This window comes from Gastrolobium bilobum, unplaced genomic scaffold (assembly GCF_033153095.1).
Source record: "Gastrolobium bilobum isolate Gb01-03AN ecotype WA unplaced genomic scaffold, APGP_CSIRO_Gbil_v1 utg13108, whole genome shotgun sequence".
Lineage (NCBI taxonomy): Eukaryota > Viridiplantae > Streptophyta > Magnoliopsida > Fabales > Fabaceae > Gastrolobium > Gastrolobium bilobum.
In genome coordinates this window covers 136,120-160,210 of record NW_026896505.1, presented here as the reverse complement: position 1 = coordinate 160,210, position 24,091 = coordinate 136,120, and the positions used below count along the sequence as shown (strand labels likewise).

The window sequence follows — 24,091 nt, the reverse complement described above, 5'->3', positions numbered from 1 at the left end:
CCATACATTGAAAGAAAACTTAAGAAAAGCTTATTTCGTTGAAGTTAGTTCATTTGTCGTCGAAGAGCTTATTTCGTTGAAGTTGCAACCATACCACCAACTTTCGATCAATCCTTTTGGTCATCCCATAATGTCGCCCTTTGCTATTATGGGTCATTTAAAGTGTTGAAATTAGTGGGTCTTATGACTTACGGGCTCAAGCTTTCACCTTTTTCAAAGATCTACAACATATTTCATGTGTTCCTCCTTCGTCCTTTTCGCTCTGACTAGTCATTCCAAGTACACCAACTCCTAGCATCCACTGGAGACACCTAGCATTAGGGAGTGCACATCTCTCATGTCCTTTTCTAATGGTTAGGACTTCCTGCCGAAGACTTAGTGTGGGAAGATAAAGGTGTAGATATGACGCTATGGTAGGAAAATTTCTTTGGTGATACTGGTGCACCGTAAATTCGTTGCATCTTCCACTTAGGAGAGAGAATAATTTGACATAAAATAAGGCACGTGTCATAAAATAAGTGGAAGATGCACCGAGTTTTCGCTACATCTGTAGTACCAAAGATATTCTCCTATGGTAGATTGTTGTACGTATAGCAGCGCTATCGGTTAGTGCTATCGGTTAGATCTTCTTCTTTTTTTTTGATAAATCACATTTATTTTTTTACGGGAGACAATTTTTTACGCACAGGGCCCACCTACTCATTTAAAGTGTTGAAATTTCATTAGAAAGAAAGTGGGAGGGCGGTGAGGGTTCACGAGAGCCCATTGGACTTGAAGGGTGGACAATGCACAGGTCCACCTACGCTGTTGAGTGAGACTACATTAATAGTTTTATGTATCTCAATAAATACTTGAACCCAAAATTTTGCTTAAATAAAATCAAATATGTACCACTTGAACCAACCCATTTTGATTCTATCCAACAGAGGACTAGTTGTGTGACAATTTGGATAAGGAGCTTTGGTGGTTTGGGCTCCTTCACAAGTAAGGACAATAGATTGGACATGGACACTCTGTGAGTCGGGGCCTTGGAATATTGTTCCCATGACACAATACAACTTTTATCCTGCTAAGCCCATCTTCGGGAATAAAAAGGTCAACAAAAAAACCACAATAAAACCAATTCTTTCATACCAACTGGTTAACCTACAACAGGTATTGTTGAACAATAAATAACTAAATTTTTAAACAAGGAACTTATGAATTGATCTAAAGAATTCTTATGAATATGAAAAATCCTTATCGGGAAGCAGAAGCATAGCTTGACAAAAGCCTACATTGTTAGCAATGCCCTCAATTTGTAATAATTCGATGTATGTAAGCATGTTCCAACCAAATTACTATTAGATGCTCTCTCAAATTATACATGATTTATATTACAAGAAAAAAAATTATTTTATTTGGTGTAATTAATAGCATGTGTAGCTAATAAAATTAAATCTTACTCCGTCTCCATTGTTACAACAAAATCTTGCAACCATATATGATTAGAAAATGTAACCTTCTTGGAATGATCGATTTCTAACACAACGTATTTTGTTCTTTTCATGGAATGATGAATTGGCAGCAATATATTAGGAAGATAAATAAGTTATCACGGAAAGAGCTAGCTAGGTGAAGGGTACATGAATTTCTTACAATAGGTTTAGGAGCCATTGATGTTCATAAAGTTAAAATAATATATGGTCCTTAATACAACATTATCAGTAATTATCCCCAAAAAAAATTGTATATTTTTTTAACTTTTTAGTTTCAATTTCGAGCCTTAATATACCATTTTAGAATATTTCTATCTATCACCATCAATCGTCCTATTTTACTTGACATTAGAACCGGGTTAAATTTACAATGAGGTTGGCTCAATCAACAGGATCAAACTGGGTTGATATAAAGGTATTGGTTTTGATTCTTATCTGTGATCTTTCACTTGTTGATTGTTTATATATGTTATTGGAAGCCTTGTCAAGACTTACACTTTAAGATGAGATTACTTTTCCTCTCTTAATACTTCAAATAAAAATAGTTGAGTTAAACCTTTTCATTGCTTGGTTGGATTCAGTATTGGCCGAAATATTAGAATAAAATTGATGCAGGCCAATTTTTTTTTTTTTTTTTATAACAATTTTTTTTTATGCAGGCCAATTTGAATTGGCCCGAGTGTGTTAGTCTTTCTTGAGTAGTTGTTATTTTATTTGGATATTACTTATTTTCATTTATTGAATTTTGTGAATTAAACCCTTCTTTAAGAAGATTTAAACACTTTATTGTGCGTAATTTTTTCTCCCGAAGATTGTTATGCAAAATTTCCTATTTTCTACTTTTAATTAGTTTTGAGTTCTCCTATTTACATTCATTTTACTTTAGGTGGTCTAAATGAAGAATGGGGTAACCGACCAGCTAGCTAGTTTCAACTGAGATAGGACCAATCCCAGTTTGTCTTTGCCCGTATTGGGCTATCCTTTTGTTTTTTTTAGTATACTTAACAAACAGCCCAAAAAACAGAAAGGAAACTTGTAGATTATAATTATGAAAGTAGACACTTATAGACTATTAAAAGTAACATCACGCTACTAATTTCGCAAAGGTGACTAAGTCATATCATCCTCAATTCCTCATACACTTACACACATATCCCCTTATATTTTATTTTTTATCATTTGTTTACGATTATAGTACTATAATTTCTATAAAAAAAAATGCAAAATGACACCGTGTTAATGTAAAACGACTTATGAAATAAGAGATGTAAATTTTTTTTTATTATATGGGTTCATTTTTTCTGCAGTAAATACAGATAAGTTATCTGCATTGAGCTTAAAACGACGTTGTTTTGGGACGAAAATCAATGTGTTTTTATAATTTTAATTTATTTCAAGATTATAATAGTCTTTATAATTATAATTTTTTAATATTTCAATACCAAATTGACGTCGTTTTGGGAGTAAATACAGATAACTTATCTGCAGTAACAACAAAAATATTACATTTTTTATTAGTTACATATTTATTTTTCAAACATTACATTTTTTTCTCCAACTATAATTAATTATGTGATTTTGGTAATAACATATTGGTTCTGTGTAATAAGCCTTTTATCAAGGAAAAATCCCACACTTTAAGGCTTTTATCATTTAATAATAATAATAATAATAATAATATGTTGGTTTAGATATAAGCAGCTTTGTTAGATTAGCTGCCCCTGTAAATATTGCAGAATGTCAACTAACCAGTCCGTCCGTGTTTGGGAGTAAGAAAGGGAAAATTTTGAAAAGTGAAGGAAATAAGTTTACTTTCTTAAACCACTCTATTAACCTACGTTCCCTTTTTAAGCACCATCCACTAATGACAATTTCAGACGCAGTTTCTTGGTGTAAGGCCTTTTTTAAGCGCATAATTTCAGCAGGATTTGGCCCACCATCAAATCAAACAATCACGCTCTCTACGCATCCGTTCCGTTCCCTCTCCCAGATCCTGCGGTCAAGAACTAAAAAAACAAAAAGCGTGGGGTTCCCACCACGCTAGTTGTTGTGTCGTGGTAAAAAAACACGAAAGTGAGTCACACACCACACACATTACACACACATGGTCTTTCGTTATTTAACGAAAGCGAGAGGGACAGAGACGCGATTTTGGGTGCGGATGGCTGGCACCGAAACAAGAAAAAAAGATGAAAGGGACGGGTTTCCAAGTTTTCAAAGGACGCGTCAAGAGGAGGACAATGACGCGTGTACACGCTCTCACTGGTCAGGTTTCACTCCCCGTTCACCAAAATGTCTCAAAGAACGATTCAAAAGTAACAAATGAAATTATAAGAGAGAGAGAGAGAGTGAGAGAACGAGACGGCCATGTAGCCATCAACACTGACACTTGTTACAAAACTTAGACTCGGTCATTGCTATCCAAAAATCCCAAAACACTTCTCCTATTCATCAAAAGCGCGTACCAACACTTGCGTATTAAAAAGTAAGCGCGTGTGATAGACGTACATGGTGAAGAAGGTGAGCCGAAAAAACGGCCCATTAGGTTAAAAAAGCCGGCACGCATGAAGCCCCAGCCTCGCCGCTTGTCTCGAAATTCCCGCGTGCCACGTAACCCTCTTAACCAAAAACACCGTTATCTCCAATTTTCCTTTGGGCGGCGTCTCTCCAACACACTCATATAACCTTCTTTGACTCCACCTTCCTCTCTCTCTCTCTCTCACTCACTTTCTCACAAATCACAAATTTTTCTATTTTTTAATTAATTAATTAATTAAAATTAAACTAAAAAAAAAAAACTGTTATATATAACCCACCCTTGGCTTTGACACCATCACACCACTCACTACACACGTAACTGCTCTGTTATCGTTTTGGATATGCGAAACCCTTCATCATCATCATCCATGGCTGTGAAGGAGAAGATGAGTGTGAAGAACAAGAAGCCTTGCAATGGCGCCATCGAGGTTCACTTTAGAGGTGTACGGAAGAGACCATGGGGACGTTACGCCGCCGAGATCAGAGATCCAGGCAAGAAGAGCCGCGTCTGGCTCGGCACCTTCGACACCGCCGAGGAAGCCGCTAGAGCTTACGACGCCGCCGCGAGGCAGTTTCGTGGCCCTAAGGCTAAGACCAACTTCCCTCCTCCTCCTCATCCTTCTGATACCAAAGAAAACCTCAACCACCATGTTAACAACAACAACAACCAGAGCCCTAGCCAGAGCAGCACCGTTGAGTCGTCCACTCCGGAGCGTGAGGTCACGCGCCGACGTGACGTTGCCGGCGCGGTTATGGATCGGTTCCCGTTTCTCCAGCTGCAGCCGCAACTCGTGGCGTTTGGCGGCGGAGGTGGTGGAAGTGCGGTTGATGGCATGGTGACTCCCGTACGCCCGGTTTTCTTTCTTGACCCGGCTGGTCGAGCAGAGTTTCTGAGCCAGCGTTTTCCTGTCCGGTTCGAACCGGGACCGGTCGAGTTCACCACCGGGTTTAGCGGTGCGGTCCAGAGTGACTCGGATTCATCCTCAGTTGTTGATTGTCAGCCCAAAATTGCTCTCAATCTTGATCTTAACTTAGCTCCGCCAATGGACGCTTAATTTTTTAACTTTTTTTTTTTTTTTTTTTAATTTTTACATTTCACACCGTACCTAGAACAAAGCAGAAAGCAGAAGTGTTTTTTTTTTTTTTCCCTTACCCGAAGGTTAATCTTTTATTATTTTGAGGAAGATGGCTGTTAATTACATCCTTTGATGTAAATAAGTTAGTTTTTTTTTTTTAACCAAGTTAAAGAGTTTGATCCGAATTTCTCTGGATCTCTTATAATTTTCTGTAACCTCTAATATGTGATTCTGGCTGATGTTAATTTTCTTATAATGTAATAATTTTTGCTCTTTTGAGTTTTCTGCAATCTCTATATCTGGTATTCAGGCTAATTTTTATTTTAGTCTTATGTATAAATCTATTTTTATGACATTAATATAACTATTGCTATTAAAACGTAATTGTCAAGACAGGTATTCCAGGGTCGTATACAAATAAGTTTAATTTTGTAAAAATGAAAAATTATAGACACTATCTGGCTGGGATATTTCTGTAATTATCGCTCTAAATAATGATAATAATTTCACTCTTTATCGTATGAAGACATAAATCATAGTCTTACTTTAAAGTATGAGATTATTCTATAATTCATTTTATTTCAGTGTTTTTTATTTTTTTTAATTACTTGTTAAATTTTTTTATTAAGTTCATTTGTTCAAAAGTGTTTTTAAATATTAAATAAAACAATATTATATTAAACTAACCAATACTCAAATTCAGTAGTTTATATTAATTATCTTAATTATACGTTAAAATAAAAAGCGAAAGTGCAGGCTACTAACTAGTTAAATAATAAAAAATATGAACCTGCGTAGCTTTAAAATGCAATGGCATGCTTTGAATATGGTATACAAATTAAGGTGTCGCTTAATTGAAATATAGTTATTTTCATTTTTCAATGCAAGGGCATTGAAAATATGATTATATGGCCTACAAAACAAGGTTTCTCTTAATAGAAATATGATTATTTTTATTTTTAACGAGACTTAAAATTATGTTAAAAAATAATTACTCATAATTATTACACAATTAAATTTAGATTTCACACTCCAAAACAGTTTGAATTTGTGCCAAGCGTAATTCAAATTCCAAACATGCTGCGATTAATTATCTCAAGGCATCATTTTCTAAGAATAATTGAAAAGATGCAAACCCATTATTATATATTACTTTGTCAAGTTAGTGGGATACAATAATCTTTGAAATATGCACATTAGGTTTCTAAAGTCATTTTAATGACACCCGTAAGTCTACTATATCTCTGGTTAAAAAACAATTAATATTTTACTTGTTAAAAAATAAATAACATTTACTACTTATTACAATTATTTAAAAAACATTACACAAATTTTCAAAATAATAAATCTTTATAAAGATACTCGTCAACGAAATCTAGAACAAAATAATTAAATGCTAACAGTGACTCACACAAATGCGGATTAGCTAGCAAAATAGCATCCTCTGAGAAGTGGATTATTAAGAGGAAAATGTAATACATTAATTAATGAGTTTAGCAATGTTGGTGTTAGTGCACCGACGGCAAATCTTGAAATAAATCACCAACTATTTGGGGCCCACAGAAACGCTCAGTGTTGACGGCTACGTGTTTAATCAATGTCTGAGTACACGCTGAACGACACGTGTATTTCTTTTTTGCCGTCCACAAAAGCAATGTTTTCATATTTAAACCGGTGTTGATCGCCCTATCACTGGTTTAACCGATGACTCAATAATTAATGAGTATGATCTGAATAAGTATATAAAAATTTGTATTTTATATATAAAATTCACAAAAATACTCAAGTACATGTAAGATATGATATTTGTTCAAAATTTTCTTATATAAAAAATTTCACACGTAATTGTTCAACAAGCAAATAAACAAGGGAAAATTGTTTATCCTTTTAAATGACACAATTTATATCCTTTCACTTTTACAAAGAGGTGAGACCCACACCTTTATATTTTTTTTGTTCATTCTCTCTTTTTCTTTATCTATCTCTTTCTTTCATTTAAAATGACACAATTTTACTTTCGTTAAAATTATACACACTTTTCTCAATAAACAAATATATAATTGTTGTTCTTTTCTTAAACATTTAACATCTACGTAAGTTTATAACATTAAACTCTTGATGCTATCAAGAGAAAACAATCCAATCAAAATCTAGCACAAAATATAATTTTTTTCTCATAAAAAATAGAAAAAAGTATTTATTATTTTAAATAATATAAAGTTATATTATTTTAAGAGAGAAATAGATACAAGAAAATATTTTTTATTTAAAATTTAAATTAAAAAATCTCTCACTTTCTCTCCTATGATTTTTATTGTTTGTATCTATCTCTCTTAAAATAACATGACTTGTATCATTTAAAATGACAAACATCAGACCCAAAATACTTATAAGAAAACAAAAAATATTGATCAATGGCGGTCTGGTATGAAGGTAGGGTAGCTTTCACATGAAGCAATCTCCGAAAAAAGGATGTGTCAGTTTTTTATTTTTTTTTATTCAAACGAAGGAAGGACAACTTTTTCAACTTGACAGTAATAAATAGGTACAGTAGATGAAATAAAAAAGTCAAACGACGTTAATTTTTTTTTAAAAAATTGCATGATCCATCGATTTATTTGTAAACTGATCGGGTTACCAATTTTGACAACAATCAGTCGAGTGAAATCGGTTTTAATCGGATTTGATACATGTCTAAGCATAATCCACACAGATTATATGACTAATTTACTGAGTTCTGGGTCGAACTGATTTTGATAATATTGCACAAAAGTGCCTTATTTTTTTTTAAAAAAATTCTTTTATTTAATTAACATTTTTTAATATATAAAAGTAGGGTTTAATATTCATCCTTCGAAAAAATATGTAATTATCTCGTTTTAAATGAAAAAAAATATAAACAATGAAAATTATGAAAAGATGAGCGAGAGATTTTTTTTAAATTTAAATTTTAAATAAAAAATATTATGATATATTTTTATCATTTAAAATAAAGAGGAATTATATTTACAATCTAAATAGTTTACAAACTCTTATAACTATATCTTCATCATTGATTTTCGTCGATCAACTATTGTCTTTTAGTGTGAATTAATAATTAATTTAATTTTTAAAAATTTAAATCATTGACTAACAAAAATTAACGATTAAGATACAATTATAAAAAATTATAAATAAAAATAAGTTGTACGTATAATCTTCTTTTTAAAATAACATAACTCTAATGATGATGTTTAAGCCAACAAATATTTTCCCTATAAAAGGACTCCCTGTTTTGATGGTGTTGGTTGCTTCCGAGTAATTGAATGGAAAGAGGCATAGGAATAAAGAGTAAGGAGCAAGATAAAATGAGAGAGAGAGAGAGAGAGAGAGTGGATGAGGGGATAAGGAGGGAACAGAAGCAAAATCAGTTTTGAAAGTGGTGGATTTAGGTGCCGCTTTCGGTTGCGTGCGTCGGCGGAATCTGTTGGAGACGACGTCGCTTTCGATTCGCCTTTGTTCCATTCCCCTCTCTTTCCGACACGCATGCATTTTTTTTATTTAACCATTTATTTTTATTTATTAAAATTCTAAAAGTACTTTAAAAAAATGATTTATTGACCTGATGCGTACGGCGCAGTGAAGGAAAGATGAAGGAAGTTTCGCCGCCAGAGTTGGCGATGGGTCACAACGCGGTGGGACCCAGAGAAGATCGAGTGTGGGTGCCACGTGACACGGTGCTGGGCGGCTATACGCGGTTACGGTCACCGTCACGTGTCAAAACCGCCAATTTATAAATATTTGGGATCCAAAATCTCAAACGAGGAAGAGGGGCAATAAAGAAAATTTAATAAACTATTGATTTGTCCAACTGTGCAATCCAAGTACTTTATTTTCTCATCATTTTCGTAACAGATAGCACTTTTCTTTTTTAATCAAAAGTTTAGGAGACACCATGCCACCAGGGGCGGCAGGACAGTGTTTTTGTATCCTGGAACACACGGCATAATTAATACAATTTTTACTCATAATTAAATTTTTTGACCAAGTAATAACATCAATGATGTGAACTAGAGAAATTTAATCATTTTTTTATCCATCTTTTCTTATTTTACTTGAAATATGTTTGGACAAAAGAGTAAGTCAAATTTTTTTTTCTAGAAATATTAAAATTATTAAAATATTTTATTTAGTGCTGCTTATTTAAAAAAAAGGACTTTATTTATCTTATATTGCTGTATAAATTTTAATTTTGTAGTTGACCCATCAATATTTACGTCTCATTTTTTTTTAAAATGATGGATTTTATAATGATCGTCTCTATAATATAAGAATTTTTTTTACAGTAATATAAGACAAATATAGCACTTTAAAAAACTAGTAAATAAAGAGATTATCTAATTATAATTACTTTTTTTTCTCTCTCCAAGTTCTTTGATTCTGGTAGTCATATGCCCCTTGCCTTTAATTTTAGTAGTAATCTGAATTATTTGCTTTTCTTTGGATACGCAATCTGAATCATTTGTAGTATTCTGTACTGTAATCGTGTTGAACTAACATGCCGCCACTTGGTAGTTGGTACTGCGGAAGTTCACTAGACGACAAAATATTAGTGGTTGGAACTTCGGATGATACGGGATGTACATTAAAGGAACATGCATGTACATTCAATGAACTAATGCTCAACAATCATCAAACTATATAATTTTGACAATAAACTGTAGGCTGTTTTCAATCATCACCTCTAGAAGATTGCGTAAGATTTTACATTTGGATATTGGTTATGAGTGAACACCAGGGTAAGAGGGTTATAGGTTAAGTGTTTAGGGTATACTAAGGTTGGGTATGATCTAGTATCGATGATGTATAAGTCTCAGTATCTAGAAGAATATGTAAGCTTGGTATAGGATGGTTGAAGGCAGTGCATATGAACTATGAAGTCCCCCTCGTTTGATACTATTCCTGTACGTATTTATATAACCTTTGGTAGTTACAGTGATCGTAATTTGGTACGCAGTTAGGGATGATTGTGTGTATTGCATAGCAGAAAAGGATCATGAATTTAAATTAACCCACGACCCAGATTCATCGCCTATGATGCTAGTACAATGAGAGAAAAATTTATGCCTAGCCTTTGGGCTTTAACCCAGTGGATCTAACCTGGTATTAATCCGGAACAAATATATTCTAATTTGAGAAATGATCCGTTCACAATTTTTTTTTATAAATTACATTAAGTTTGACCGATCATACACTTTTGATTGAAGTATGACCGATCAGACATAGTGTAGTTTGTATTTATAAGAGCTTGTAAACAAAAAGTTTATAAATATATCCTTCCCCTTCTAATTTATATTATAACTTTGGTTGTTCTTAAAATTTTAATAGACGGTAACAATAAATATCTACTATATATGGATAAACATCATAGTAAATAATAATTATTATTATTGGATTATCACGTGACACTAAAATAACCAGTAAATCACAGTTTTTTTTTTGGTATAGAGTAAATCACAGTTCTTCATTTCGGATTATATGATCCAATATGCATATAACCCAAAACGAAATGTGTAATGTAAAATTTATTTAATTTTTTGTCTATTGCATTTCATAAGATATTTTTTCTAAATAGAAGAGATTAGATAGAATGAAAAAGTAATTAATTATGATCTAAGAGCTGTTGGTCCAGTGGCAATCCAATTAAACTTCAGAATCTTATTTGTCCAAATAATAGTGAATTTGAATTTTGATAATCGTAATTCTTAGAGAAGGTAAAGAGGCACAAAACTGAAATTGAATTAATTATATTTATTAAAACTTAGAACATCGATGGATATGTAAAAAAAATAATTATGTGAATGAGAATGAACTTCTGACATGTTACGTTTGGCTCCGAAAATGAAAATTCCGCTCCCTAACATTTTTTCAATGTTTTAAATAGACCGTCCATCCTTAAAATAAAATATAACAAATTTACATTCCATTTATCAATTTTTTTAATCAGTCTTTTTTTTTTTTGGTAAGCTTTTTAATCAGTCTTTACATACTATAAATCAACGTAAAGGAAGATGAATATATAATACATGTTAGGATATTCTGATTGAAAATAAAAAAAGTCATTCCATCGTTATATATAAGCAAAACAAAAAAGAAAAAGAAAAAAGGAATGATCATTTCATTCTCAAACCCAATACTAGTTTCACTTTTTTAGAATAAAAAAATTAGTTTATCTAACTAAAATAAGGGAACAGATCCACTTACCACTAATTTTTTTTTATCAATCTTACCACCAATTTAATCACTATTGATTTTCGTCAATCTAACGGTTATAATTTATTGAAAATTAATATAATTTATTATGTCACACTTTTTAATTAATTATTAATTTCTAATAAATTATAAATACTAGATTGATGGGAATCAACGGTGATTAATTTAGTTGTAAGAGTGGTAAATTTTTTTGGTGGTAAGTATATCCTGCTCCTAAAATAATATGGGTATATCATTCTTATTGAGATTGTCTTCTAAGCTTATGATTAAAATTGTTATTTCACATTGAAGTTCTTCTTTCCAATAAAATAAATTATTTATCTCCAAAATGAGTTAATTTCGGTACAATAATTAACAAGGCATGTTGGCCTCTTGGAGTCGATTCCATTAGCATGTCCAGAGTATATTCCAAAAGTTGTATCATCCTAGCTAACCAATCTTATTAACATTTTTTAAAATATCAAATAAATAAAACTATTAACTTTTTTGTTTACAAGATATGCAATCAATTTACCTTGTAATATAATACTTTCTTTATTAAGAATTTGGAGGATGCTTTAAATTGATATATCAAAACTCATATGACACTATTCTCTAGCGTCATTGCCCATAATGGATAGACACAAATTCTACCACAACTTTCTCACATTGTTCCAAACTGGTTTATATTATATACGAAGAATGTTATATTCATAAAAAAAATTTCTTACAAACTTATAAAACACAATAAGTCTGACTGGTCATACTTGGAACAGTGACCAAAATGTCACTGTTCTCTATTTTTTTTACCTAAATGTCACGCCAACAGTATTAATTCCCAGTATGCCACGTGGGCAAGTTCGCTGGGGTAGCGAACTTAGTTGCAATTATTGCACCTGCACGTTTCCACTTGCCACGATGACAGGTGGCAGACATGCAACGAAGTTCGCATGTCTGCCACCTGTCATCGTGGCAAGTGGAAACGTGAAGGTGCAATAATTGCAACCAAGTTCGCTACCCCAGGTAGCGAATTTGGTGTCCACTAAGAACGTGACACGTCAGCAAACTGAGTTCGCTACAGTGTTCAGCGAACCTGCCCACGTAGCATATTGAAAATTAACACTATTGGCGTGGCATTTAGGGAACAGTGGCATTTAGGTCACTGTTCCGTCATACTTCATTCAAGAATGTATGACCAGTGAGACTTAGTGTTGTTTGTAAGTTTGTAAGAAAAAAAGTTTGTCAATATAATCCCTTCCATTATATATATATATATATATATATATATATATATATATATATATATATATATATATATGGCATAAATATATTGCGTATGTGCTAATACATGCAGATTGCAGAGACCAAACACTATCAAAACCTCCTCACATTGGTCCTGTTATTCTTCCTAAATCAACAAAGAAGCATAAATGTAAGCAATAAACATTACCCAAGTGGGTTGATTGATACTACTAGGATGGTTCTCTCCAATTTCCTATACTTATTGAGAAGTGCAATTGTTCTGACCTAAGACAACCACATATTCGAATACAAGTATAGTCTTCCATTTACTATATAGCATATTTTCAATTTCCAATCACATTATAGCCAATGACTAATGAATATAGGATCTCACACAAAGCATATATATATATATTGTCAGAATACAAATTCTGACTTTAAATGGAAAACTCACAAGTCAGAACCTATTCTGTGGGAATAAAGCTTCTAGTTTACATTTGAGCACATGATCCAACTCAAGCACAAGGTTTTCACATGGTCAAAGAGAGGATGTGTAACTTAGTCAAGTTTATAGAATAACTTGATCGTTCATACAATCATAAGTACAAAGTGAAACTGTTGTCACATGCCTGCAGATTCCAGTTTAGCACACAATGGTGTCAGACAAAGATTAGTTAACAGAATCTTCACATTGTTGGTTCTCTAGTAAAGAATAAAAAGCATGTTATTTTGGTTAACACACTGAAATCAGGGATGGAGCACTTGGATTGCATTCACTTGGTCTATATTCCCCACAATTTGTCAGCGCCTTTTGATTTGAATTTATTCAAAAGCATATATCTAAAGCATAAAATTAAAACTACGGAACAAAACATGAAGTGAACCTGATACTCGTTTAGAGGTTGCCCATCTTGTAGATTTAAATATTCAATTATTACACAAATTAGACCTATTAGTAAAGTCTCCTCATGTTTATGCAACTTGTCAGTGGGTGGAAACCCAACTGCGGACATTATCACAAATGAATTAAGCTATAGTCCAACTATAAATTGGCCCAACATTTCATCTTAATAAAAAATCTTAATGTATTAAGTCACTAGCATTAATCTAGTGATGAGTAATTTAAATAGTTCACATGAGATTATCTATTCAAAATCTCAATGCCACTATTATATATAAAAACTTTAAGGTGGTGTTTGGTTGAGAGTTTTTTAGCAGATATTTATTTTTCTCAAGTATGGCTTTTAGAAATACCATGTTTGTTTCAACGTTTTTCACCAAAAACCCATCTATCCAATTTGTCTGGATTTATGAGAAACATAGATATCCGCACTGTTTAGAAACCCAATTTGAAGGTGAGATTTTTTGGAAAACCGATTATCTGGCTTTTAATGCACTGTTGATTTCATAAAGTTACCTAATTTTTTCAGTAAAATTTTTCCTCGCCAAACAACTTTTTTTTACATTTTTCTACCTATCTCACTTTATCTATCTTTCCAATCATTTCTCTATCTATTACATTTCTCTACTATTCTAAAAAATTTTCCTCAACCAAACGCTGGATTCCAGAGTTATATACAACAAATAGATACCTAGTCTTATAAAAAAATTAACTAAAAAAAGTACCTTCCTCTTTTTGTCAGGACTATGTGAACTTCATTTGTCAGAGTGTGTTGGCTCATCAAGTTAAATGAATCCGAATAATACGCTGCATTCTGTATACGCATGAGCTCAAATACTCCTTTTTAATTTTTAACTAGTAATCCCTTTTCGTTGTCATTCATACTTTGAAATTTTTTATAAAATATCTTAGACATACTACTAGCATCTTGACTGATAGATTTCGAATAATCTATTATTTTATTGCTTATTTTAGCAAACTAATTCATGTAAAGATTTTCAAAAGTCAAAATTGAAGGTTAAATTACTCATTTCGTCCCTATACTTTCACTTAAAATTTAATTTAGTCTCTAGAGTTTAAAATTACTTAAAAAAATTCCCAATAATTTTTAAATAATGCAAAATGGCCCTTAATTGTTATAGTTGAGTTTGTTCCCAACATGCTCTAAAACAATAGAGACTAAATAGGGGCCATTTTGCATTGTTTGAAAATTATAAGTTTCTATTCACATTGCTTGAAAAATATAATTTTTTTTAGACAATTTTAAACTACAGAGCAATGTTATTAAAATCGGCCTGGTCATTGACTCGGTCGAGGTACTGGGTCACTGGGTCGCTGGTTCAACCAGTGGGTCACTGGTTCAACCGCATGACCAGGTAATTATATGTAATTTTATAATTTATATTAAAAAATTATAAACATACTCAAATATCTAAAAAAAATGATAAAATTTTCAAATATTTTAATATAAAAATAATAAATCCCATATTATTATTCAATAAAGGATCAAACAAAAATATATTGATCATGATACGAGGCTTTAGGTTCAGAAAACGACATCTCTAACTATAAATCAAATCAAAATTTTCTAGATAGTGCATAATTGAGATAATATTAGTGTTGTAGGTACATAACTTATGTAAGTCAATAAGCAAAAAAATATTTAAATATATCCATTTTGATTTTTTAAAAAAAAAAATAAATAATATTTTTTTTTGGGACCGGTCCGGGTCATCGATTAACCGACCGGATCACCGATTTTCATGAAAACCGGCCGGGTCGGACCGGGTCACACCGGTTCTGATGCATAACCGGTCTGTTACTTCAACCGAACTGATTATATGACTAGTTTATCGATTCTCGGGTCAGTCCGATTTTAGTAACACTCTACTACATAGACTAACTAAATTAAATTTCGGTTGAATCCCTAAAAACCAAATTTATTCAAACAGTTATAACAAAGCCTTGACGGGCCTTGGCCGTTTTTTTTTCAACTTTTGATTGTAACAAAGCCCAAAGACGTATTTTTTGGAGACTTTTTTTGTTTATTGTTACGACCGTATGCTACCGTAGGTATACCATACGAAACACGCGTATTCCAAGTGTAAATACCCCCGGTGCATCTACCACAGATAGTGGGAACGACCGCAGTGAATCACTACCCCGTCGTCTTCAACGAATTGGTCGTAGCAGATTCGAAACCGAGCGCGGAGCGAAGATTAAAGGTACTCTCTCTCTCTCTCTCTCTCAAGTTTTCGGTTACAGCTTCGAAAGCGGACTCATATTTTATATATTGTGGTGTCGAAATCGATCTTGGATCGCATTCAGTTTGCGTAGATTCCAAGCTAACTGCCACCAAATTTCATTGCGTATTTTTTTCAGGCATGTGAATGTAGAATTTTGTTTATTTTGGATATGTGTTTGGAAGGGAGAAAATGACTTCACAGTTTCTTGTTTTTGATATTTTATTTATTTATTTTTGGAATTTGGACATTTGAATAGTTTCATAGTTCTCAGTGATCCCTATGTTGTGTATATTCATTGTGACTGATCACTGACTAACGCTATTAGTGAAAAGTTTAGTTGAGTTTCACTCAGCTGGTTTTTTTTTGTGAATGAATGAGCACTAGAAGAGTTCATACGTATTGCATAAGATATTATTTTTCTACTATTTTTAGTTATTCTTCGTAACCAAGTTATGATTGGCGTTTTGTGACCTGTTATGATCTAAAGACTAAATCTAGCTGATTCCCAGGGTAGGTTTTAGTTTTATATTTATAATGAATATATATGTAGATTTTGTTCCATGGCAAAAGTTTTTAGCATTCTATAAGTTTATTTTCAATTAATTTGATTAAGATATGGCCTCGTATTCAGCACATCTTAAGTTGCATGCTGAATACTTTGGTAGCATTTATATTTTAACTATGTCAAGTAGTACAAGACGAGACTATTATGCTGAAATGGTCTGCACCTTGCATAATGATGCTTAGTTTGTAATTGAAGATTAGAGAAAACCCTAGCTTGATGTTGCGTTCAACCCTCTCTTTTTTTTTTGGAACCTTTTGTTTGTCAATATTCTTCTCTGCATGTATTTTTCATGATATCAAATTTTATACATACTCTGACTTAATTTCCCCCCTTGTTGCTTGCAGAATATGAATATTTGATATCTTTGTTGAAATTGTTCGCTCTGAGCATTGCAAGGGAAGTGTAGATAACATCCATACATGAGCAGATGCTCCTAATTCAACCATGAAGCGTTATGTTTATATCAATGATGATGAATCATCACATGATATTTTCTGTGATAATCGTATATCCAACAGAAAATATACTGTATTGAATTTTATCCCAAAAAATTTATGGGAACAGTTTAGGTATTCCTTCCATGGATGCTGCTGATTATCCCTGATTTTGTATTAGAAGTATGTAACATTGATGCACCCACATGTGCATATGCAAGCACCTTCAGTGTTGTGTGCCATGATCTCTTTCCTTGTCTTATTTGATATTGAATAAAAAAGGTTTGATTGCACGGAATGAAAATGCATCTTATCAAGTCTTCTTGTAAGCATGTGTTTTTTGCAGTCTTTTTGACATGTATCAGATAATTTGCCAGAGGAGGTGAGAGTTCAGAAGATTAAAAGAGAATGTAGTGTCAAATTGAAATTGTTTGAAATTATTGTGACAATCCCAAGAAGTTTTGATTTGACATTTATGGAACTCACTCTAGCTACTAGGGATTCAGTTTTTTCTTTGTGTGTATTTTTTAAGCTTCCTCAGGTGTTATGGCAGGCGCATGTTTTTTTTATTAGTCAGTTATTCTTGGCTGGAAAGTTTTCCTGTTAACTTTATAATGAAGTATAAATATCTGAAACCCTTGTTGCTACCTTTTATTTGGCAATGCCTTGTCGCTCTATAATTCATCTGTTCTTTTTCCCCCTTTTTTCAGCCGGTTCATGAATCAGTACTTTTTGCTGATAGCTTGCCTGCAGCTATGGCCTCTCATTACTCCAGTAAATCCTGCCAGTACATGGGGTCCACTGATCTTTATTTTTGCAGTCTCTGCAACAAAAGAGGCATGGGATGATTACAATAGATATCTTTCGGACAAGAAGGCAAATGAGAAGGAAGTTTGGGTTGTCAGGCAGGGTGTGAAGAAACTAGTATGAAACACATTTGCTTTTTTTAGATATATTTTTGTTCTTTGTTGCTTATGAGTTGAGAATAAAACAACCATACAGTTAAAAGGTCAAAGAGGAATAGGAAGCTAGACTTAGCTTATAGTTTCCAGCAATTAATCGTCATTTCAATAATTGTAATCTTTTGATTTTTCTGAGATATTGTTACTGTTTCATGTCAGTAAATGATTGACTTTAACGAAAATCCTACACAAAAAGATATCAGGTAAGATTTGTGAAATTTTTAAATAATAGGAAAATCATTTGTTGGTATTCTTACATTTATTGATGACTTGGTAGTTAATAGTTATATGTATATATACATGGGGTATATTCCTCAAATAATATGCATCCTATGTATTTTCTCAAAGCTTTTCCTCTCCCAGTTTTTACGTTTAGAAAGGTCAAAGATAGTGCAAGGTTGATTGGTCCATTCTGGTATAGACTAATTGTTTGTTTACTTTTCATCTACGTTCTTATGTATATACTGCAAAAAGAAAATAAAACACAAGGACTACAGAAGGGCCAAAGAAAATAAAGTAGTTAAACATCAATGTGGGTTGCCTCAGGCCAAAAGCAACAATGAGTAACAGCATTCAACATCCAACTTACAAACGATCTTAACTTGAGCATGCTTCCCTGACTAGATTCACTCATTTGAGTTATGCACCATATTTATTGTTCATTGTCCTGCTGAAAATCATTATGAAAGTGTGAACGCATTCTCATTAATCATTAGTAGTTTACTTGTAAAAGAACCTAAGGTCATACCTATCCATATGAGCAATCTTATCCTACTCCTATGACCTAGTTGAGGCATCAATTTGTGCCATTACACTGTGATTCTATGTAATAATTTGGCCAAAGACCTGCTTGAGCCATTAAGTGAATCAGACTTTAAGGTTTAGCTTCTTAGCTTAGCTTATATATACATTAGTCTGCCCTCCACTTTTCCACCCTTTTCCTAATAAAGAATTACATAAGCTTTATGTTTTAAAGTTCATATGTGCTGTGTTCTTTTATATCTTTAGATCTGATTGTTTCTTTTGGTGGTTGCATTGGTGTTGTTGTTGTAGATCCAAGCCCAGGATATTCGTGTAGGTAGTATAGTTTGGCTACGTGAAAATGATGAAGTTCCTTGTGACCTTGTTTTGATTGGTGCCTCTGATCAACAGGGACTTTGCTATGTAGAGGTAATTATGGCTTGAAACATGCTAAAATTGGTTCTCTTCGTCTGTCTGTCTGTCCCCCCTCGCCTACCTTTCATGGGGGTATCGGAGAGAATGTAATTCCACTCCGTGTTTTTCTTACTTTTTCTTTGAGGAAGAGGGACATCTTTCATTTTGTACATTTAAAGGATTTGATGATATGGCAATATGACGTGTTATTCAGACTGCTGCACTGGATGGTGAAATTGATCTGAAGACACGGGTCATACCTTCTGCTTGCATGGGAATTGAGTTTGAACTATTGCACAAAATCAAGGCAAGATTTTATCTAAAGTAACTACAATGGGTAGAATTGTTAGAAACTTCTGTCAAAATTATATAGCAAAATAAATCACGCTATCCTTTGTGTGTGTGCCCAGGGTGTAATTGAGTGCCCTAGTCCAGATAAAGACATAAGAAGATTTGACGCAAACATGCGGTTGTTCCCCCCATTTATTGATAATGATATATGCCCTTTAACCATAAAAAACACAGTTCTTCAGTCATGTTACTTACGAAATACTGAGTGGGCATGTGGAGTGGCTATATATACAGGCAAGCCCCTGCATAACATTTATCAAACTCTTGGACCATGAAGTTTTTCAGTAAGAGTTTAAAATTTGATCTGGTATTGTGCTATTTCTTCAGGCAATGAAACCAAGATGGGTATGAGTAGAGGCATCCCAGAACCAAAGCTCACTGCTATGGATGCCATGATTGACAAGTTGACTGGAGCTATATTTGTATTCCAAATTGTTGTTGTTATGGTTCTTGGCATAGCGGGTAATGTTTGGAAGGATACAGAAGCAAAGCAAGTAGGTCACAATTTCTGAACTTCAGTTTCTTATGCACTTATAATCATGTCAAATCTTATGCTTGTTAGGATGTGTTCACTTGTCTTTGTAATTTATGGATTGCTATATTGACCTTTCATCTACTTGTACTTCTGTTAAAGGAGCTCTATATGTATTGCAATTTTCAGTTTGTTTCTAACAAGAGTAGGTTGGCTTGGTTTGTTAATCCGTTGTGTTTCATGTGCACTATTTGCTTGAAAGTACTTTCAATGAAGAAAGGTTTTTGGTTAGTTTTAGGAGCTAATTCCTCTTTACAGGGGCAACTGCATTTGTAATTTGCTTGCTGTCATTTTGCTATTCTATTCCTCAAGGCTTGTGTTTTTTAATCTTCCTTCTGATTAAGCTTTTGCCATTTTTAATGCCTTATCTGTATTTATTCTCTATAAGTTCTCATGTCATGAAATGTTATTCTCAAGATGTATGCACGCGGATCCTCATGTTTTTTGTTTTTTTGGAAGCAATGGTATGTTCTTTACCCAGATGAAGGCCCTTGGTTTGAACTATTGGTCATACCTTTGCGGTTTGAGCTTCTTTGTTCCATCATGATACCTATTTCAATCAAGGTGAGCTGGTGGGATAGGTTTTGGCAATATAATCTATATTAGGATTAGATCCTCCAAAGTAAGGGGTTCAGTTTAAAGAGTTAAGTGAAGGATTGTAATTGTTGTTGAGAAGATCTAGGCAGTGGATTACAACGTGTATAATCTATTATGCAGGTGCTTGTATTTTATAAAATTCTAAACCCTTGATTTTCTCATCAACTGTTACGATCCCTCACTTTACTCTCTAAAGCGAACCCCTTACTTTAGAAGATCCAAATCCTATATTTTATGGTTCAATATGCTCATAATTTTGGTTGTCATTCATAAAACACCCATAGTATAGTTATTGAAAAGAAGTTTTTGTATATTGATATTGAATAATTTACATGAGTTAGTATTTATACAAGAAAGAATCGCTAAGAATGACTAAGCGATGACTAAGCGATGACAAATCAATCCTAATCACAATCAATTCTAATCAATCACAATCAATCCTAATCAATCATAATCAATCCTAATTAATAGGAAATAAAAACGGAAACATGTTTGAATTCTGATTTTCTACACTCCCCCTCAAGTTGGGAGGTAAATATTGATCATTCCCAACTTGCCAATCAAGTCTTCGAATGCTGGACGGTGTAGGCCCTTGGTAAGGATATCTGCCGTTTGCTCTTTGGTCGGAACATATATCAAACGCACACTTCCATCATCTAATTTTTCTTTGATGAAGTGACGATCAACTTCCACGTGCTTTGTTCGATCATGATGCACAGGATTTTGAGCAATGCTAACAGCTGCCTTGTTGTCGCAATATAGTTTTATTGGTAGGGAATATGAAATCTTCAACTCTTGAAGAAGTCTTCTCAACCAGATTCCTTCACAAACTCCATGAGCTAAAGCTCGAAATTCTGCTTCAGCACTACTTCTTGCAACCACTGTTTGCTTTTTGCTTCTCCAAGTAACAAGATTTCCCCACACATAGGTGCAATAGCCTGAGGTAGATCTCCTGTCTACTGATGAGCCTGCCCAATCTGCATCAGTGTAGATTTCAATTGTCCTTATATACCCTTTTTTAAAGAATAATCCTCTTCCTGGAGTATTCTTGAGGTATCTAATCACCCTATAGACTGCACTAAGATGCTTCTCCTTGGGTGAGTGCATGAATTGACTAATCATACTCACCGCAAAGGCAATGTCAGGACGCGTATGAGATAAGTAGATTAGTTTACCAACCAATCTCTGATATTGTTCTTTATCCACCTCATTCCCATCTTCAATACCTAACTTGGTATTAGGTTCCACAGGTGTCTCAGCAGGTTTACACCCTAACATTCCTGTTTCCAACAAAAGATCTAGAACATATTTCTTTTGTGTTAGAGTGATGCCTGTTTTGCTCCTAGCAACTTCCATACCAAGAAAATATTTGAGAGTGCCAAGGTCTTTGAGTTCAAATTGAGCTGCTAGAAATTTCTTCAAGGTGTTCAATTCCTCAATATCATCACCTGTAAGAATTATATCATCTACATATACAATAAGAATAGCAATTTTACCATCCTTAGAGTGTTTGTGGAAGAGAGTATGATCAGTCTGTGCTTGAATGAAGCCTCTTCTTTTGACTGCTTGTGTGAATTTGTCGAACCATTCTCTGGGAGATTGTTTCAATCCATATAGAGACCTTTTTAGTTTACACACTGATCCATTTCCCTTTTCAAAACCAGGTGGAGGATCCATATAGACTTCTTCATGTAAGTCACCATTTAGGAATGCATTCTTCACATCTAACTGTTGTAGAGGCCAATCTAGATTGGCAGCAAGAGATAAGAGAACTCGGATGGTATTGACTTTAGCAACCGGAGCAAAAGTCTCATGATAATCTATCCCATGAGTCTGAGTGAAACCCTTTGCAACCAATCTTGCCTTGTATCTGTTGATGCTATTATCTGCATTGAATTTTATTGTAAACACCCATTTGCATCCTACTGCCTGTTTTCCTTTGGGTAGGGTCACTATCTCCCAAGTTCCATTTCTTTCTAAAGCATTCATTTCTTCAAAGACAGCATCCCTCCATTTTTGATCATTGAGAGCCTCATGTATATTTCTCGGTATCTTTGTACTATCCAATATAGTATTGAAAGCACGAAACCCTGGGGACAACTTTCCATATGAAATATGATTAGAAATAGGATGAGTAGTACAAGATCGAGTACCTTTTCTGAGAGCAATGGGCAAGTGTAGATCATTTTCACCATGACACTCAAGTATTGGGGTGCTGGAACTAGAACATGGTTCAGAATCCTGGCAGTGTAGAGGCTCTGGGTTATTCACACTTTGAGGAGGCTTTCGCCTGCTATAAACTTGTCCCCATTTTGAGGAGGCTCTTGATGGTGAGGATTCTGTAGCTCCTCCTGTTTCCAAAAGTAGAGGTAATACCGTGGCATCAGTAGGTTCCCATGACTGATCTTCATCTACTCCTATAGACTCCCCCTGAAGAGAAGTCGAGGGGAAGAAAGGGTCATTCTCAGAAAAAGTGACATCCATAGAGACAAAGACCTTACGAAGAGAGGGTGAATAACATTTATAGCCACGTTGAGTAGGAGAATAACCAATAAAGACACACTGAAGAGACTTAGGATCAAGCTTAGACCGTTGATGGGAGGGAATATGGACAAATGCAACGCAACCAAATAACTTGAGAGGTAAGGAGGAGACACCTCGGAAGGAAGGGAAGATACGAACAAGACTAGAAAGAGGAGACTGAAATTTCAGAATGCGAGATGGCATTCGATTTATCAGATACGAGGCAGTGAGAATTGCCTCTCCCCAAAGGTATTTAGGAACACTCGTGGTAAACATAAGAGCCCGAGCAACTTCAAGGAGATGTCGGTTTTTTCTTTCCGCAACTCCGTTTTGTTGGGGTGTGTCAGGACACGAGCTTTGGTGAAGGATGCCATGTTGGGAAAGATATTCTCCAAGAATAGAGTTAAAATACTCTTTGCCATTATCTGTACGAAGAATTTGTATAGCAACTTGGAATTGGGTTTGAACCATGGCATGAAATTTTTTAAACACGGATGCAGCATCGGACTTACCCTTTAGAAGATACACCCAACAGACTCGAGAATGGTCATCAATGAAGGTAATGAACCATCGAGTACCTGAAATATTTTTAATACGGGCTGGACCCTATATGTCACTATGAATTAAGGAAAATGGGGAAGAGTCATGGTGAACTTCAGAAGGATAATGAGCACGAGTATGCTTGGCAAGTTGACAAATATCACAAGAAAACAAACTTGGACTTTTATTAATAAATAAGTTTGGCAACAACTTCTGAAGATAAATAAAATTTGGATGGCCTAGCCTACGATGCCACAGCATAACATCATTACTTGAATCAAAAGGAAACATAGAGTTTTTTTCTACGAAAACAGCTTCATGAGTCACATCCTCCTCAAAGTAGTAAAGTCCACCATCCTCTCTAGCACTGCCAATCATCCTCTCCGAGTCCTGTTCCTGAAAAACACAACCATGTGGAAAGAATTTAGCAAAGCAATGCAACTCAAAGGTGAGCTTGCTAATGGAAATGAGATTACAAGTCAGAGAAGGAACATAAAGAACTGATGTCAAAGTAATCAGCTCAGAAAGTTTAATGGTTCCGTGTCCCGCAATCTGGGAAAAACTGCCATCGGCGATCTTGACCCGAGAAGGTTCAGAATATGGAGTGTATGAACAAAACAAGCCAAGATTACCTGTCATATGATCAGAGGCTCCAGAATCAAGGATCCAATGATTTTGACTATCAACATGGAAAGCTGTACCTTGTTGGACCACATGACT

General features: G+C 34.0%; 2 protein-coding genes across 2 annotated transcripts in view; both read left to right on the top strand.

The window, feature by feature from the left end:
- Positions 1-4,322: 4,322 nt before the first annotated feature.
- Positions 4,323-5,382, top strand: LOC133300108 (ethylene-responsive transcription factor 4-like). Its single transcript, XM_061499603.1, has one exon. The coding sequence runs from the start codon at positions 4,358-4,360 to the stop codon at positions 5,069-5,071; it is 714 nt and encodes a 237-aa protein (XP_061355587.1). The 5' UTR covers positions 4,323-4,357; the 3' UTR covers positions 5,072-5,382.
- A 10,211-nt stretch (positions 5,383-15,593) lies between these two features.
- LOC133300107 (phospholipid-transporting ATPase 2-like) overlaps positions 15,594-24,091 on the top strand; it is a 44,862-nt gene continuing 36,364 nt past the window's right edge. The window contains exons 1-8 of the mRNA XM_061499602.1: positions 15,594-15,691; positions 16,622-16,846; positions 17,422-17,635; positions 18,727-18,843; positions 19,043-19,135; positions 19,239-19,413; positions 19,507-19,673; positions 20,171-20,275. Coding sequence (XP_061355586.1) covers positions 16,722-16,846; positions 17,422-17,635; positions 18,727-18,843; positions 19,043-19,135; positions 19,239-19,413; positions 19,507-19,673; positions 20,171-20,275 — 996 coding nt within the window. The 5' untranslated portion in view covers positions 15,594-15,691; positions 16,622-16,721. The remainder of the gene's footprint in view (positions 15,692-16,621; positions 16,847-17,421; positions 17,636-18,726; positions 18,844-19,042; positions 19,136-19,238; positions 19,414-19,506; positions 19,674-20,170; positions 20,276-24,091) is intronic.

Bases quoted from the DNA above. Each gene is read 5' to 3' on its own strand.
- LOC133300108 (XM_061499603.1), top strand. From the start codon at position 4,358: ATGCGAAACCCTTCATCATCATCATCCATGGCTGTGAAGGAGAAGATG.